We start from the raw sequence: 17,743 nt of genomic DNA, 5'->3' as shown, positions 1-17,743 counted from the left end.
TGAATATGCCAACCTTATTGTCATCATGGAATGCATCAGCTAAATTACAGTATTGGGCCCAAATTCCGTTCCGAGGCTAGTTGAATTGCCCCTTCCACCTCTTCCTACCTCGTTATAGTTTACTTTTCCCGCAGAATTGTAGTAGTGTCCTTGCCGTGGTAAGTGTTCAAGGCTTACTGTTTTCCTCTCAGGAAAATGCGTGTCTTATTTTTGAGTTCTTGCGTTTTGGTGAGTACTTTGCATTGTGACAACCAACTTCAGTGGTCTATGGTAAAGTAAATGTGTGATTAGTCCCAGTCGCTTAACACAGACTGTTTAGAAATTGCTGAAGGTTGTGTTGATGGGATCAAGAAAGAAATTCTTATGCCAGTTTAGTTTATAATTGAAAACCTTATTAGTCCCAGTCTCTTAACAGACTGTTTAAAAATGCCTGTTATTCAATGAGCTTCATATAATTAAATTGACATTTTTACTGCTTGTTTCAGCACTTCCATAATATAAAAACAGCTTCGCAGCTGATGGCACTGTCTTTGCCTTCTTTTTTGATGGAGAATGCAAATGGTGCCATTCCATACTCTGCCGTTTCGTTTCAGGCTCGAAATGGTGAAACCAGTTTTCGTCACCTGTCACAATACAGAGCAAAAAATCATCGCCTTCGTGTCGATATCTCTGCAGTAGTTCTGAGGTGATGGCTTTTCGCTGACCTTTGTGGTCTTCGGTCAATAACCGCGGGACCCAACGATCACAAACTTTCCTATAGCCCAAGCTTTCAATCATTTCCTGTACTGCACTGTGCCCTATTCCAAGTTTTCGGGCTACTGTGTCCACAGTCACACGCCTGTCATCTTGAATAATCTCATCCACACTTTCCTTGTTGCGTTCAGTTGAGGCTGTTCGAGGACGACCGCTCCGATGCTCATCTTCGATGCTGGTGTTCCCATCTTTAAAATGTTTCACCCATCTTCGAACACTGCTCGCACCCATGCACACACTTCCATAAGCACGCTGAAGTCTGCTGAATTTCTGCAGCAGGGATTTCCTCTTTCACAAGAAATTCGATGAAAGCACGCTGGCGAAACGACATATGGTTGTCGGCCATTTTGTTAGGAGTGATACTGGTCACGTGATGTAAGTTGTTGACGTCACAAGACACTCAAGGTTAACACAACAGCTGGTTCTACCTACCACCATACTCTCTTTCGTCTGCTGTTTCCAGGTTGCATGCAAAAAAAGGTTGCTCATGACTTTCGGTACGACCTACGTATAATGCCTTGCATTTCCCCGAAGATTATCATGCTATTATCAAGTAAAGAGCTTGGTTTGTAAGTGTTCTGTAAACCTACGCCTTCTCTGGGAATCCGAGTTATTACTGAGAGGTACAGTTTTAAATTTGCTTCTCAAAACTGTGTAAGTAACATCCGTAGACACTGCAACAGTGATAATCCCAGCAATTATACAGGCCGCTTTCTCTTTGCAGCTACCTGTAGACATGATAAAAACAGGGCTTTGCTGTAAAATGATAAAGAAATAGGCCGAAAACTTTAAATCTCGTAAATGCCTTTTTAATCTTGATTGTTTTTAGCTTTCATTTACAAAATCTTTGTTAGCAGTAACACACTGACACTTGGCATCATCTACCTTGATTCCGGTTCATAGTCCAAACGCATTTGAAGGTGCAGTATCGTTAGATGGTGGCGTAGGTTGTAACGCCATCATTAGAAAGTTTGCTAGATTCTGCTCTCAGCATGCCGCCGTGCCAGAGAGCTGGTACACACACGCGACGTTCGTGTTTCCCGTGAGGTTGACTGTTGAAGTTATGACATGCTCTAAAAAAATATTTTGGACAGAATGTATTTGGTATATCGTAAACTGGGTCAAAATGTAAGTTGGTGAATAGGAGACATTACTTTTTATTGTTATTTTTGCCGAAAGTATGCTGCAACTGCCGAGTACGATATAATATCAAAATAGGATGCTTGAATACAGATTTATGTAAGTAAAGTAAAGCTATCCCTGTACCAGGCCGTGAAGGCCAATAGGGTTGCGAGACGTTAAGGGTCCAACATTATCTAGACAATCGGCTCAAAGGTGGCGGTGAGGTTGTGAGCCTTACGCGCCGGCCGCGCTTTACTCCCTTAATTAATTTCTGGTACTCATTTCTGTTAGAGGCTGAGTGGACCCCAGGGCCATAGTGCGGCTGGAAGAATTAGGTCAATTGAAAAACTCCAATGACCTCATCGGGACTTGAACCCGCGACCTTCCGGCTTGTAGCATAGCCCTTTACGTAGAGTTTAAATTTGTGCCTATATAAATGTTGTTTCTCCATCGGAATGCAATTGCTGGTTTTAAAAAATGCTGTTTATTTAAAGTAACCTATTTTACTTTGCTTTAAAGCATAAGCCATAACCGAGCGAACTGCTTTCCATGGCCCGCTGATGATTCGCGACTCGCGGTTTGGAAACACTGGTGTAGACGGTGCAGTGAGGGTGGTACAGGCGGGAGTTAAATGAGACTCTGGATCACAATATCACGCCACCCATTACCGGCCGGTAATTAAAACTCTCCTTAATTGAAGGAGGAAATATAACCGGGTCCAATAACGCCTGCAGAATGCTTCTAAATTTGTAATTAAATCGTTACTTTTCTCTTCTTGTAATAATTCCCCTCCCCCCCCCCAGTTGGAAGGTTTCAAGATATCCTGTACAGTTTTCTTCTTGTTGAGAAACGGCTGAACGAAAGCGGAGTGCGTTTTCTCCGAGGCACCGAAGATCTACTTTGTTAGGGTGTGAGGGGATTCATCCGGCTCTTCTCGGCTCCTAGACCGCAGTTTGGTATGGCTTTTATTTTAATTTGAAATAGAAATAGGGCACCGGAAGGCTTCACATTTGTTCTGACGCCCCCCATACGTTTCTGATTTTGTGTTGCAGAGGTAAGGTTATATTTACTTTCCTGCTCTATACTACATAAGACACTATTTAACCGCTCAGTTCTACACAGAATGTGTATATGTGACGGGGATAATGTGTGTTTAATAATTAATTTGTTGGTGGGAGAGCCAAAAGAAAAGAGACCACTGGGAAGACCAAGGCCTAGGTGGGTGGACAATATTAAAATGGATCTTAGAGAGATGGGATGGTGTCGTGTGGATTGGATTGATCTGGCTCAGGATAGGGACCAGTGGAGGGGTCTTGCGAACATGGTAATGAACTTTCGGGTTCCATAAAATGCTGGGAAATCCTGGAGTAGCTGCATATTTGGCTTCTCAAGAAATGCTCAGCTCCATAAGTAAGTAAATACTAAGTAAAAATTATGGCGTGCCAGGTCTGTACGAATTCCATAAAAGGCGGGAAATTTCTTGATCAGTTGAACGGCTGTTAGCTTCACAAGAAAGACTCAGTTTCACGGAATTGCTTACAAGCTACCGGCTACAAGCCGGAAGGTCGCGGGTTCAAGTCCCGATTAGATCATTCGATTTTTTTCAGTTGACCTAATCCTCCCAGCTGCACTATGGCGCTGGGGTTTACTCAGCCTCCAACAGAAATGAGTACCAGGAATTAATTAAATAATTTTCCTGGGGAGTAAAGCGCGGCCGGCGCGTAAGGCTGACAACCTTACCGCCATCTTTGAGCCGATTGTCTAGATAATGTGGGAACCTCAACATGGGCCTTCACGGCCTGGTACAGGGATAGCTTTACTTTACTTTTCATATCATGAATTCATAAGTATCCAGATGATAATATTCACGGCACATATATGTATATAAATCACGTTCCTCTTGCGAGTGTGGGTTCGATTCTGATTACTGTCTTTTGTTGCTGCTGGGTGGTTATTGCGTGCAGTCTAGTTTTACCGACATTGTATTCGCACCTTCTTCCCAGAATCTTCCGCTATGAACATTACCCTTGTGGCGGACCTATGATTTTTCTGCATCGGAGAGCGGTTACTGTGGGGAATGTAATCATCCCCGTTGCAATTGGTGCTGTTACTGGCATTAACTTAGGGCGGAACTCTCAGACCAGTACTGGATCCACTGTGCGCCTCTGTTCTTGGTGCTGCTCTTCAGGGAGCTCTGACCAGGATGCGAGAGCACTGACGTCCTTCTGATTTGTATCTTTCGGCTTTTCCATGCAGAGCGGAAGATCTCTGTTCTGTGCATAGCCAGAGATAGGCATTGCCGAAGTACGTGGTAAGGGCAAGGAGCCGGGGTAGCGCAGTTGGTATAGCGACTGGCTGCGGGCTGGACGACGGAGGGATCGGAGTTCGAGTCCCGGTAGGGGTCAGGAATTTTCTCTTCTCCAGATCATCCACCATTGGGTACCGGGGGATCTTTCCCCGGGGTAAAGCGGCAGGGGCGTGAAGCTGACCACTCACCTCCAGCTAGTGCCGAAGTCAAGAAAATGCGGATCTATACATCCACTCCCCCATACGCCTTCATGGCGTAGTGCTTAATTAGTTGAATACAAGGACAACTTTACATGGTAGGAAAATTCCTCGTCCTGTCCACATTTGTTGTACATGCCGCTTTCCGAGAAGTCTCAGTGTACAGTAGGCAGTCCTGTCATCAGCTTACACTGTTTTCTGTCCAAGACCAGTAGATCCTTAGGCAGTTTATCCTAAGTCCTTCCAGTGAAGATCTTATACTTCTTATATATATATATATATATATAGTGCTTGAAGGAAATGTGCTGGGTATCTCTTCTATAGTCAGTCCTTAATCTGAAGTCTGTAAACACATGGTGACACTGAAATTGTTGATTCGGACCCGAGGAATTGACTACTCGATTCCACATTTCCCAGACTCATGCTCTGACCAGGACACATTGCCTGTCCCCATTCCTACACACAGCTTTGCACAGGATAAAATCACAGAACTTTCTGCCCGGAACATTTGCATGCACACCAAGTGAAAAGGACAATCTCTTCCTTGACCTTACCCCCAAATACACACTTGCCCCGGATCTCCCAGTGATTCTGGGCCCACCTGCATACCAAATTACCCTCTAGATCGAATGGTGGTAAGCCAGGTCGGTATCCATCGTTCGCTTGATGAAGTACCAAATATTAGGTACTTCATCAGTCAATTGTATAATTGTATCCTTAGACATATGAAGTAATGCAAGGTCGATCTTGATAACGGGAATATCGCCCCTACCGGGTGTGTAGGGCGTGCTGAGTTGGAAATCTGACGGGAGTCCGGTATCCTGAGTTCTTTCTTAGACTAACACATGAATTGAAAGGCGGATCTGCTTCCCGCAACCCACCCAGTTCCTTATTCATTGCACTGTACGCTACGCCACGTCTTTGTTTCTTTGTTTCGCCAAATATACGAATTTAATTCACGCCTCGTTCTTAACCTGCTTGTAAAATACTGTACTGGGAGCCAGATTTGTGAAGAGCGTTTTAGTTCAGCTATGGATTACGATTCTATCCACCTGCTTTACAAGTCTGTACATATCCATAAGAATACGGAAAGCGATCAGAACATGGATGCATTACATGGGCCGTAGTTCTTGAGAAGCTAGACATTCCTCGGTTAGTCTAGAAGCCTTCATCTTGTGTGAATCTGAAGGTTCACAAGAGCGCACCACTAAATCCTGTCTTCAGCCAAATTAAATCGCGCCTTTGATATCATTCTCCTGTCGACGCCTAATTCTTTAAAGTCGTTTTCCATTCGGGTCTTCCAACGTGCCCATTCATATCTGGTAAGTAAAAAAGTAAAGCTAACCCTGTGAGAGGCCGTGAAGGTCCATAGGGTTGTGAGACGCTGAGAGTCCCACATTATCTAGACCAGTGGTTCTCAACCTCTGTGAGACCGCGGCCCGGTAAATTCTTTTTTCTATACGACGAGAACCCGGTATAATTGATGCTAGGCACCGGGCCGCGGCCCGGCGGTTGAGAAGCACTGATCTAGACAATCGGCTGAAAGATGGCGGTAAGGTTGTCAGCCTTCCGCGCCGTCAGCGCTTTACTCCCCAGGAAAATTAGTTTTTAATTAATTCCTTTTACTCATTTCTGTTAGAGGCTGAGTCGACCCCAGGGTCATAGTGCGGCTGGAATGATTAGGTCAATTGGAAAAAAAATCCAGTGACCTCATCGGGGCTTGAACCTGCGACCTTCCGACTTGTAGCATAGCCCCTCAACCAACTACGCTATCGCGTGCCCATGAATTCATAGTTTTATACAATATTTTAATCATTAATGTTCCTAGGTAAGAGACAGGAAGGCCGAATGTTCCAGACTGAATTATAATAAGAAATTCATAAATTAAACTGAACTTAATTTTTTCGCGAATGCAAGTTTAGTTTTTTTTTAAGAATATAAACTCTTGCGCGTTTTCAAATCGGCACTTTGATCATATCCATATAGAAAGGAATTCTGAGCAGTAGGTATTTGGTATTGTGAGCGTTAATTTCCTTCATCTTGCGAAAGTGAGAACCGCAGTCAAATGACTCAGGATATGGCTCATGGCGGCAGTGAACCTTCCGAGTCCTAAAGGGCGGGAAATCTCTTGACTAGCGGAGCGGCTATGGACTTCTCAACGATAAATCTGCTTCGTGGAGTTCGATGTGTGGTAGGTTTTAATCCACGAGATTCTTCATTCTTTGGACCATACGGTATATCTCTCCATGTCGTCTCTGCGGCAGTGGAAATCGAGACAAATCGCAGGATTCCCAAGCGACGCGCAGGAGACGGAAGCAGGTAACAGTGCAGCAGTCTACGGGGTTCTCTTGCACGGTTTGCTGCGTAGTTGCAAAGAGAAGGAGCTAAGTGCCAGGCTCACTTGTGAGTGTCTCGCCGTTCCTTAAAGGAAAATGTAGTGATCTTAACAAGGCCATGACATTCGTGAACATACGGTAATGAAATCATTGTCTGCCTCTCTCATCTGCAGCAGCGTCTCGTCATACCCAGCCAGGGTGTCCGTTCTTAGTCCGGGTTTTCTTAAAGTAAGCCGTGCTGAAAGCCGGTCACAGTAGCCGAGCGGTCTAAGGCATGTACTGTGTTCGCTCGCTTGGAAACCGGGATCGTGTGATCGAATCCCACTCAGGGCATGGATGTTTTTGTGCGTTTTTCTGTGTTTGTGTACAGGTAGAGGCCTTGCGACGAGCTGATCACCCGCCCAAGGAGTCCTACCGAATGTGTAAGATCGAGAAAAACCGAAGTGAACGGAGAAGTTCATGGAATTAGGCCTCGGCCCACTGGGCTTTAGTGCCAAGAAAAAAAAAACCGTACTGAAATGATGAATGGGTTGCTCATATTTCCTATATCACGCGTCAACTTCACAAACAGTTGACACTGTAACAGGGCGCTTTAACCTCGTAACTGACACCTCAAGAAACAAACACGGAATTATTCCTACGTATTAAATGATGCTTCTAAAAGTAGAGGCGTGTGACGTCACATTTGCTGCCATGACGCAGCATGCTGATAAATGCGGAACGGATTTTAGATGCTAAAAATAGAAAATGTTTATTTTATGTGCCTTAAAGTTGAAACGTGTTCTGTAGAAAGTCGGAAATATTTTTACTTAGTGCCCGTGATTACACACAGTAGTCACCAAACGTCATCAGTATCTCCAACAGAAGTGAAGCCCTGTGAACCGCGAGAGTCGTCTTTAAGTTGTGTTTATCTTGAATCTCTATTTGTTATCACGGACCATTAATTTGTGTTGGGGAAAATATACATTCCACATCACACGATGCCAGTCTTGCATGGTCGTAACACACAGTGTCACGCTCGTATCCCTCAGGTATTCCAAATCAGCTAGGTTTTCCACCTCTAATGTACATGAAGTCTAGCACCTTTTATTCTTACTGAAACAGCAGAATTTTTATTTTACAGCCTCGGCTTCCGAGCAGTTGATTTAGTTCGTGTATTTTGAATGCGGTGGTTTCTTTTGTTGTTTCTGGCACCAAATATGTTATTTTCAACTTTGTTATAGGCTGCGATAAAAAACTGAAATTTGCGTGAATGTAGACCAAGTCAGTTTTTAAAGCCTTTAGTGCATTTGAGTCATAAAACATTTGCTGCGATATTTGTGGGAGAGAACGCATCCCCCGTCAAGCTCATTCATCGCGGCACAGAAGTCTTCAAATTTTTCTGCATAATACGCAGTGATATCTAGCCAGGTTCTCCAGCTTGTAATCACTGGAGCTGAGAAGAATGGTTTGTCTGGAACTTTGTTCTAGTTGGCAGTTTCACAAATATTTCCCCACAGTTAGCCATTGACTTGTCTACATTTCGATAAAGCACATGAATTGTTTCACAGACTGTACAAAGCTTGTACTGCACAAGTATCATATATTAATTCAGAGTGGATAACGTCCTCCTGCTGGTTTTCTTTCGTATGCGGTAGCGTAGTTGTTTGAGGCACTATGCTACAAGCCCAAAGGTCACGGTTTCGATTCCCGATTAGATCATTGGATTTTTCAATTGACCTAATCTTTCCAGCCGCACTGTGGCCCTGGGTCCGACTCAGCCTCTAACAGAAATGAGTACCAGGTATCTTCCTGGGAGTAAACGGTGGCTGGCGCGTAAGGCTGACAGCCTCACTGCCGTCTGTGAGCCGATTGTCTAGAAAATGTGGGAGCATCGACGTCTCACAACCCTACGTGCCTCCACGGCCTATTATAGGGATAGCGTTGCCTTCTTACCTTTACGGTGTGGCATCCGTAATTATCAGCAACACGTCAAATTTCGCGCCATCTGGCCACAGAGTCTATACAGTGTCATTTAAAACACGCCATATTACTGTGTGAATCACTCCAGATATTTCCTGGCATGAAAGAAGAAATTATTTGTCTGGTAAGGTTTGATCATTTTTGAAATCCCCACCAACAACATTTTCAGCCTTCCTTCCACTTGCATCGATTGTTCCTTCTGTGGTCACCTAGATATTTTCTTTCGCGCACATTGCTCGACTTTTATTCGTAGTTTCTTGCGCTTCTGTAGGTAGTTTTACCTCTATATACTTCAGGAGGAAATTCCTTCCAGTTACAGATTGCCTGCCCGATCGACCTTTTAAGGTGACAACAGAGGCAGTATGCTTGTTTCCACTTAACTGTCTTGTAACTTGAAAACGCTGTTGTGCGATAGTGGATTCTCCACGTACTTGGCGAAAGAGAACTTTGCCATGAGAAGTGAAATTCATTGACGTACTGACGTAAACAAGAACAAGTACTAGAGTTCTCCTTTCCCATCGTTATAAAACAATCTCAACCGCTTCGCCACAGTTAAATTATAAAACTGCGTTACTAGGAGCAAGCTTCGTGGTGCTCCGTAGCGGCCGATACTGTGTGCCCAGTAGCAGTGGTCATAATTGTCATCATGTCCTGATTGCCTAGACAAAACACACACGGGCGATTGTCTCTCTGTCAGCAAGTTTTGCTTATGTATGCTCCTCTTAAAGCGCGTCCACATTACTCGTGCTCGTGTGACTCGCTGTGCTCGCGAGTAATGTGGACGATATGACAAGTTACGAGACAAGCAAATTTTTAATTTAAAAACTATAGCCAATAAATTAAAATACGACTACAGCCTATACACACTACGAGTAAATATACGGATCCTCACGCGCCGAAGCCTGGCGAGCAACTGAAGTAGTGTGGACGAAGATTTACAAACACAAGTAAAAGCCAGACGAGTCTCCCGGCGAGCACGAGCACGAGTAATGTGGACGCGCCTTTACACTTAAGTTGCTGAGCCCCCACGTCAGAACAAAGAATACACTGGACTACGTGTCGCTTGTCTCGATGTTCTGATAACAGGCTGAGCAGAAGAGTGAAATATTCATTTGGAAGCGCTCGGGATATGAAGCTGTCCACCGAGGTTAAGAGTAGGTCTGCATGGGTGTAGATGTTCATTCCACTCCACGCCTTCATGTAGCAATGTGTAATTAATTAGGCACAGGGACGGCTCTTCTCCGGTATTTGTACATGTACATGTATAGCCCAAAACGTTTATTTGCATAAAAATATGGAAATACATGTTCTCTAATGGCATAAAGCTCTGTTATAAGCACTAATCATGGTAACTTGTAAAGTTACACTGATTTTTTTAACTTCAATAGCTGCAAAAAATATTTTAACGTAGAAATCCGTTCCTAGTCATGTCTTGTAAATACGAAATAGACCGCTTTATGCAGTAAACCTTGTATGCTTGTCCCTGGAGACGAAACAGCTCTTTGCACATGATTTTGTAGCAACCACCAGGCTTGGAAGACGAAAGAGACGAGGAATGCCGAAGAGTTTTATACGGTAGATGATTTTTATACTCAGATTGTATAAGTCACTGTCCATAATATTTCGAGATAAAAGTTCTGAATAGGTAGAATGATAAATGAACATAATTTTATGTCATAGGCCTATAACATCAACAAATCAGGAAATGTACACATAGCGTAACAATTCTGACACAAGATACTGGACGTAAATTGTGTGCTTCATTTTTTTTTTCTGCAGCGTCTGTTCAAAACATCTTTCGCTCGAATGAATGTTCGGCACGTCGGACACAGAGTGCCTCTAGAAGCATGCGTAGGTCTTCACGTAAAGTGCCTGTCACGTTTGTCCAGTGTTATCCAAATTTGATATCAACAAAATAAAATAAAATAAAACTCATCAATGGCAAATTTAATGAAAATTTCTCTCAGCGGTTCTCGAGTTTGCTGCATGTGAAAACACAGACGAGTAGACGGACAGATATGATAGAGCTGATAGCTATATTTTTTCAATATTTCTTAGCGAATACAGTAACAGAACGGTAGACGCGGAAGGGTAGGAGAGGAGAGTGTGAGATTTCTGGGCTGAATGTTCGAAAAAAGAAATGAGCTCAAGTCTGATGCCATATTGCGTTTATCGTTGCCAGGGAAGGTATACAACGATTTTGAACAGAAGGTCCGCGTTTAAACAAGATGTAACCACGCTCATGATTTGCTGCATGTGCCCTTCTCACCCCAATGAGATTCTGTGCTGTATACAGCACCTCCCCTGCTTTCCGCAGGCTAAAGCGAAGTAGAATAGGCACGGTGTTTAACGATGTAATTATGAAGCTGTGATTAGATCACCTGGGCCCGATATTCAGGCCTCATAGAGAAAGTTGAGACATCAGCAACTGAGCCTTCTGGCACAGATATGATCATCCGTCCGTCCCTCCACAATAATGACTAGAATGGCTGATGGCATGTGCATGTAATGTTTGTAAGTTGGGGGAACTTGGAAAATCGGATTTACTAGGGAGTCAATCCTATAGTAATTAAACAGAAGAGTCAAGATTGTGTTAACAATGATTTGGTTTCATGTTGCTTCTAATTAAGTCTTGTGATGTTACTTGTGCTGCATGTGAAAAGTGCAGGTATCCCTGTAACAGTCCGTGGAGGTCCATAGCGCTGTGAGACGTCGAGGCACCCACATTTCCTAGACAATCGTCTTACAGATGGCGGTGAGGTTGTCAGCCTTACGCGCCGGCCACCCTTTAACCCCCAGGAAGATTCCTGTTAGAGGCTGAGTCCACTCCAGGGCCATAATGCAGCTGGAAGGATTGGGTCAATTAAATAATCCAATGACCTAATCGGGAATCGAACCATCCTGCTTGTAGCATAGTGCCTCAACCAACTACGCTACCGCGTGCCTCCTGTGCTGCATCTGAAGATATGTATTTTGTTATCCTAACAAGCAAAGCTCCTGTATGCTTTTCAAAGCACGCAAGTTCAGGATATGCAAAACAATAGTGATCTCTTACTCTGAAGGAAGAACATAATTCGCAGTATTTAAAATACAGTACTTAGAAAAAATGTTGTATTAGAGTAGGCTGACATAAGGGAGCAGTTTATGATATTACAGACAGTGAATTCATACTGCTTTGTACAGGACATCCAGGATTATTAGGATACAGGAAACCGAAGCGCATACCGCGGCTGATTCGCAAAGTACCAGCCAGAACAATGCTATTTTCTGAATGACATATTTAATTTTTAAAATTAATACATTAATTATAATTAATATAATTAATTATTATAAATATATTATATATTATATTATAATATATAATATATTATAATATAATATATTATATTATAATATATATTATTATAAATTAATTATTATAATTATAATAAAATGTGTATTCCTTCAAGTTCTACTTATCACGTTCTAAGTATTGAGATTGTGTAAGATATTTTTAGACTGTTTGAAGTTTTTATGTTTGTAACCAGAATCGATTGGCCAGTATAGTGACTAGACTCGAAGGTTTCCCACAAAGAGCAGAGATTTTTACAGTTCCACCGCATCCAGCCCGCTTCTCTGGCCCACGCATTCTGCTATCCATTGGATACTTGGAGCTGTTTTCCTAGGGGCAAAAAGTCTGACGACTCACCTTGATATAGCGCGAAGGTCAAGAATCGTGGCTCTGTGCCTACACTCTCCCATTCGTCTTCATGACCTGACGCCTGATTAATTAAGCGCATGGACAACTTTACCCTGAGATAATTTCGTTGTGTTTTCTAGTGGTTGTAAATAGGGTACTACAATTTTATGTATGCAAAATTCTGAGGGCAGGCCGCTTTAGTGCGAGGATACAGTTTCCTTTGTACAACTTGCCTCACAAGAATTGTGTTCTGAAGATGGTGGAGAGTATGTTCAGTCTAAGTCCTTAGAAATGTTAGATGTAAAATCCACAGGCAGATTTTACTGTACGGGCACACTAGTCATGATATGTCTTGCTAATGTGTTTTGTAGGTACTCATTAAGTCTGTCTGTTGGGACAGAGACTAATGTCTGTCCCAGATGTCGTTAGATTGCTCTTATTTTAAGCATATGCGTGCAGGCATCACCATGGTAACTTACCATGAGCATTCGCCAGATGTCAGATTTCAATCCTTGTAATATAGAATTTTTAATTACAGGAAACAGTAAGAAAGATCAAGTACTCCCTGTTACTTTCTCTTAGGTCTAAATACTCGTACTTCCTCAGTGTTCTTCTAAGACTCACATACATTGACCTGTATTCTTTGTTTCACAGAAGCCACAAAAGGTCACTAGTGGCCCCATGGTGACCCAGGGAAACCTGAAGACTGCACTCAAGGAGACTAAGCCATCTCTGTCAGACATGGAGAAGTTCAAGTATCATTTAATGTGAGTATATAATTATATTATTTTTGGTTTCCCATCATGAATAGTGAAAACTGTATGGCCAAATTAATTAATAAGTTAAAAGGATGTGAACATTCTTAGCACCAAATTGTATGATCTGAATTTAGTTTCGAAGTTTGCAATTCTGTGTAGTTGGTAGTTAAAAACTGTTGAGTTCTTCAGAACGTTGTCACAATTAATAGCATGAGATTTCCAGGCTGTGTGTCTTAAGGCAGTTCTGTTTACACATATTGCAAAACATTTAGGTTACTGCCAATTAGTGGCCACAAAATGAACAGAAGCTCAGTAGAGATTAATTTTCATTAAACAGGAAGCATAATAAATAAATAAAATGCAGGAAAAGTATTATAGACAGGTACCTATCAACCAAACTACCAAGGGTTTTGGGTTTTGTTCATCTACGTGTATATTTATTAAGTGTGCTTTCAATTAATTGATTTTAATGAAAGTTTGTATTGGCATTATTTCACTGAAGGTGTGAGCAGCATGACATTTAAGCTGTATCTCTTAGGACTTAAGAAAATAACTGAAACCAAGAATCATATGCTCTGTTTTGTAACACTGGAAGCTGAAGCTAGTAATTTTGGTAGGACACAACTTATGCTTCAGATAATTCAACGCGTGCATATCTTCCATTTCATCCACGCTTAAATATTAAGCATCATGACATATTTCTTTTTGTATAAAATATGAAATTCAGTCTATTTTCATTTCAGTTATGAAAAGTTTGAACGTTCACATGGTGGAACTTCAGCTGAAGATGTGGCCTCCATGCCTCAGAGAGCAACTCTAGCATGATGACAAAATTATGTATGAGATCAAAATAATCCCAGCCTAAAAATATCCTTCTCCCTTCTTGTTTTCTTGTAATGAATTTTATCTTTTGCGGTTGGTGGTTTTACATGGTGAATGCATTCTAACAATAACTGCGTAATGAACACTACAGTTAAGTGGGTAGGTGGTAGGAAACATAAAGCAGAAAAGTCGCCTTTTTATACATACTAGATGTTCCACTTGGTTTCAAAAGAAAAATATTGAAGTGGCTGGGACATGTGATTAGAATGGATCAAACAAGAGAGGCTAAGAATAATTTTGAAAGTAAGCCAGAAGGTAGAAGACCAGTGTGCAGGTCCAGATGTAGTTGGCTGGAAGGCGATGGAAATGACATGACAGCTGAAGGTAAAGAGATGGAGGCTGAAGACAGATGTTAGAAAAGAATGGGCATTTGACTAAGTGAGAACTTGCAAGAAAGGTTCATCAGCAGTTTTCTTGTATCTCACAGCAAAATGTTAAAGTCAGAGCATTTTCATTCTTTTGGAGGTAGGAAAGAAAGGACAATTGCATGCTCTCTGGTGTGGAAATCTATTTAATATATGTTTAAAAATGTCCTGTACTACTGTAACATATCCAGGCACACCAAGATTTAAATTGGCACAACACTATTCAGTATAGTTGTTACTCACTCTGTTCCTACATGTGATGACGATGTCAAGTATATCTGAGATGCTTTGCTTTGTTCCCAGTTAATGTTATTGAAACATCATTTCTTCGACAAGTCACAGTAAAATTAAGTCCATTTTTATCAAGCCTGATGGGAAAAGATTTCCATATCTACCATGAGCAAAATGAATCACAGTTTATGCTGAAGACACATTTTCTGTAAATCTTAAATAACTAAAGAAAGGGAGTAAATATTCCAGAATTGTTAAATTCTTTAAGTCCTGTAAGTGGAACAGTGTACCATCACATGCTTCAAATTATTCTTGCCCCACAGTTCAAAAGTGGCCACCCACAAAGAGTTACATGTTGTAGTGAGAGTTTGTATGTGCATCTGCATTAAAATTCTGAAGTTGCACGTAGCAAGCAGAGGCTGCTGTGCTTGCTACCTGCTTCATGCTGGTTTTTTCCTTGGTTTATCCTTCGACCCTGAAGATGTAGGCGAAATTTTTTTGAGAAACATCGGTTGATTTCCGATAGACCGCATGGCGTTATATTCGAGTGAACATAACTCTTCATAAACACGGCTGTGAGAAGCTCACATCCTTCATGTGTTTGTATTGTTTTTAAATTGTAATTCTCCATTACACACAGGCAGTACTTTATGTGAGAGGCTGTAATGGGAGCGGCAGGGAGGTGCTACATACCGAGACATCATCCTGTTCATAATCTTTCCCAGTTCACTTGGCTGAAGTGAACTTCCCTTCTCTTCGCGTCTTCAACTCCACTTCCTCACCCTCACCATCAGCCATCCGTTCCCAGCATTTTCGTACTGTTGTTCGCTTATTTAAAGTTTGTTCTATGTATGTAGTGTTTACGTTGTAATATATTGCAGAACACTTAACAGAATTGTGATAAACTTCGGTGTAAGTTAATTACATGCTTTAATGGACTCCTGCTCGCTGCCACACTTTACCAGCTACATACCAGGAAGAAGAAGATGTGGGGGAATGGTTTTTGAGTTTGAAAATTAGCAAAATAGGTTCATTTATTACTTAGAGTGTGTTTCCGGGGGAAGAGGTTTCACTGGAAAATTACACAAGTTGCAGAGTTGTTAGTGCTCGTCTTCAGATCACGATAGTTATCAGGGTTGGTTAAGGAGAAATCGGTTGAACATCTCCAAGTTACGGCAGAGTTTCCAAGTTCCTATATTGCTTATAGCTTCTGGTTCTGGATTCTTTTGCGCGTGGGTCCTAATACAGTGTGTAACGAAAAACAAAAGTATAGCTTAGCGTAACAGTTCTGGAGCAATCGCTCTATTATTGCGTCTAGCCCAGTACGGGGTTCTCGTCTTATTGAAAAAGAATTTACCGGGCCGCGGTCTGACAAAGTTGAGAACCACTGGTCTAGGTTTTCAGGTCGCGAATACAAAGTTTCAGTGATCTCTGAAACGGTGGTCCAGATGGCCGGTTAAAAATCAGTCCATCGGTTTTCGAGTTGTTGGATGTCTGTATAAATATTACTCTTGTTTCATTATCCATACAACTTGGGGGGGTGGGGAATCGTATGTTTGATTTATCTTTACAACTTTTGTTCGAAACATTTTTAGCACTGATAAATATTTAGCAACCTGCGCACTGAAACGCATGCAGGCCTTACTGTCATGTCGCTTATTATGTTGCTTGCTGCCTTGTTTTTGCCGGTTTCTTGCTTGGCTTAATCTTCAACCCCGAAAGTGGAGGCGATACGTTCTTCCGAAACATCCGTAGACTTTGCCAAACTACGCAGCGTTACACCCCAGAAGGTTGGACTTTGCCGAGTGTAACGAAACGTAGCATTCCCTGCACACAAATCTGCACTGAAGTTTCAGAATTGTTGTTTTTGTTCGTCTCTGCAGTCTTAGGCTCACATTTTATGGCCTTATAACACAGTTCTGTTGGGAGATATATAAAGAACGTTTTGTTCCCACAATAAAACGGACAGTTGTCTTCGGAACTTTTCATATACAGGGCGATTCACGAGGAGTTACAGCCACTTATGGAGCTCATTTCTGAAGACATTTTGAGCAAAATATGCCATATAAACCTGGGTCTTATACTCGATATTTACAGAGTTACGTTCGTAATTGGAAACGCAATACTGTGAACGGATGGCCAGACCTTTCCCCGTTAGATCATTGCATTTGGGGATGGAAAGAAAGGCACAAATACGTGAGGAACTACTTTGCTATTGCTAGTGGGGTGGGACTAAGTCCCTTGTACCTCGGCCACTTCTGGGCTATTGTACCAGCCTCAGATGACAGGTGAGGGTGATTGTGGAGCAGTTGGTAGAATGATGATAGGCAGGGGAAACCGAAGTACTCGGAGGAAACCTGCCCCAGCGTCACTTTATCTACCACAAATCCCACTTGACTAGACCCCGGGATGGAACCCGGGCCGGCGCTGTGGGTTTCCAGCGACTAACCGCTTGAGCTATGACGCGGCCTTAGTTGAATCTTACTTTCTCGGCTGATGGTTCAAGAAAGTTACAATTTTCCACGATGGACACGGTCGTTTTCCGTTTGAGATGCCCCATGTCCACCGCGTAAAAGGAAAATGTGTGCGGAAGCTACAAGCACTTTCAGTTCTACACAGTTTGTGCAGTTTTTCCGTTTCCCATTTTATGCCCTTTGAACATTAATAAGGATAAATCCATAGACAGGTAGTTTGCTCATAAGGCGGCGGTTATTGGATTCATTAATAGAAACCCCCCCCCCATCCCTACCTTCTCCTGGAACATATTACTTTCACCCCTCGTTCTGGTGCTTGCAATGTGAAGCAGTGTTCATTTTCATGCTTCATTAACGGTACTGGATTTCGTGTGTAATTTATTTTGGTAACCACTACACGATTTGTTGAACCCTTTTGACCGTAGTAAATACAGAAAACATCGTTTCGCTTGGAAAGCATATGTCAACATTGAATCTGTCTTACACATTTTTGCTCCATTTCGATGATATACTGCCCTGTTTCCAGTCCATTATTAGCTCCGAAGGACACATGATTTGTAAATTATGAGTGTTCTAAGTATTTTTAGAGACTAACTTTCTAAATTTGTGATTTAATCAGAATTTCTTATGTAACATTTGTTCAAAATTATATCAGGGAGATTTAATGTTCTTATTG

The 17,743-nt window shown here is 42.1% G+C and overlaps 1 protein-coding gene across 1 annotated transcript in view; it reads left to right on the top strand.

Annotated features, from left to right (window-relative positions):
* The window catches only part of LOC111863139 (peroxisome biosynthesis protein PAS1), a 92,572-nt gene extending 75,692 nt beyond the window's left edge, over positions 1 to 16,880 (top strand). The window contains exons 18-19 of the mRNA XM_023849185.2: positions 13,012 to 13,124; positions 13,859 to 16,880. Of these exons, the coding sequence (XP_023704953.1) occupies positions 13,012 to 13,124; positions 13,859 to 13,940 (195 nt within the window). The 3' untranslated portion in view covers positions 13,941 to 16,880. The remainder of the gene's footprint in view (positions 1 to 13,011; positions 13,125 to 13,858) is intronic.
* The last annotated feature ends 863 nt before the right edge of the window (positions 16,881 to 17,743 follow it).

The sequence above is a fragment of the Cryptotermes secundus genome, unplaced genomic scaffold (assembly GCF_002891405.2).
Source record: "Cryptotermes secundus unplaced genomic scaffold, Csec_1.0 scaffold6, whole genome shotgun sequence".
In the NCBI taxonomy this organism is placed as follows: Eukaryota; Metazoa; Arthropoda; class Insecta; order Blattodea; family Kalotermitidae; genus Cryptotermes; species Cryptotermes secundus.
Note: the sequence above shows the minus strand (reverse complement) of the source record. Positions and strands in the feature narration are given on the sequence as shown.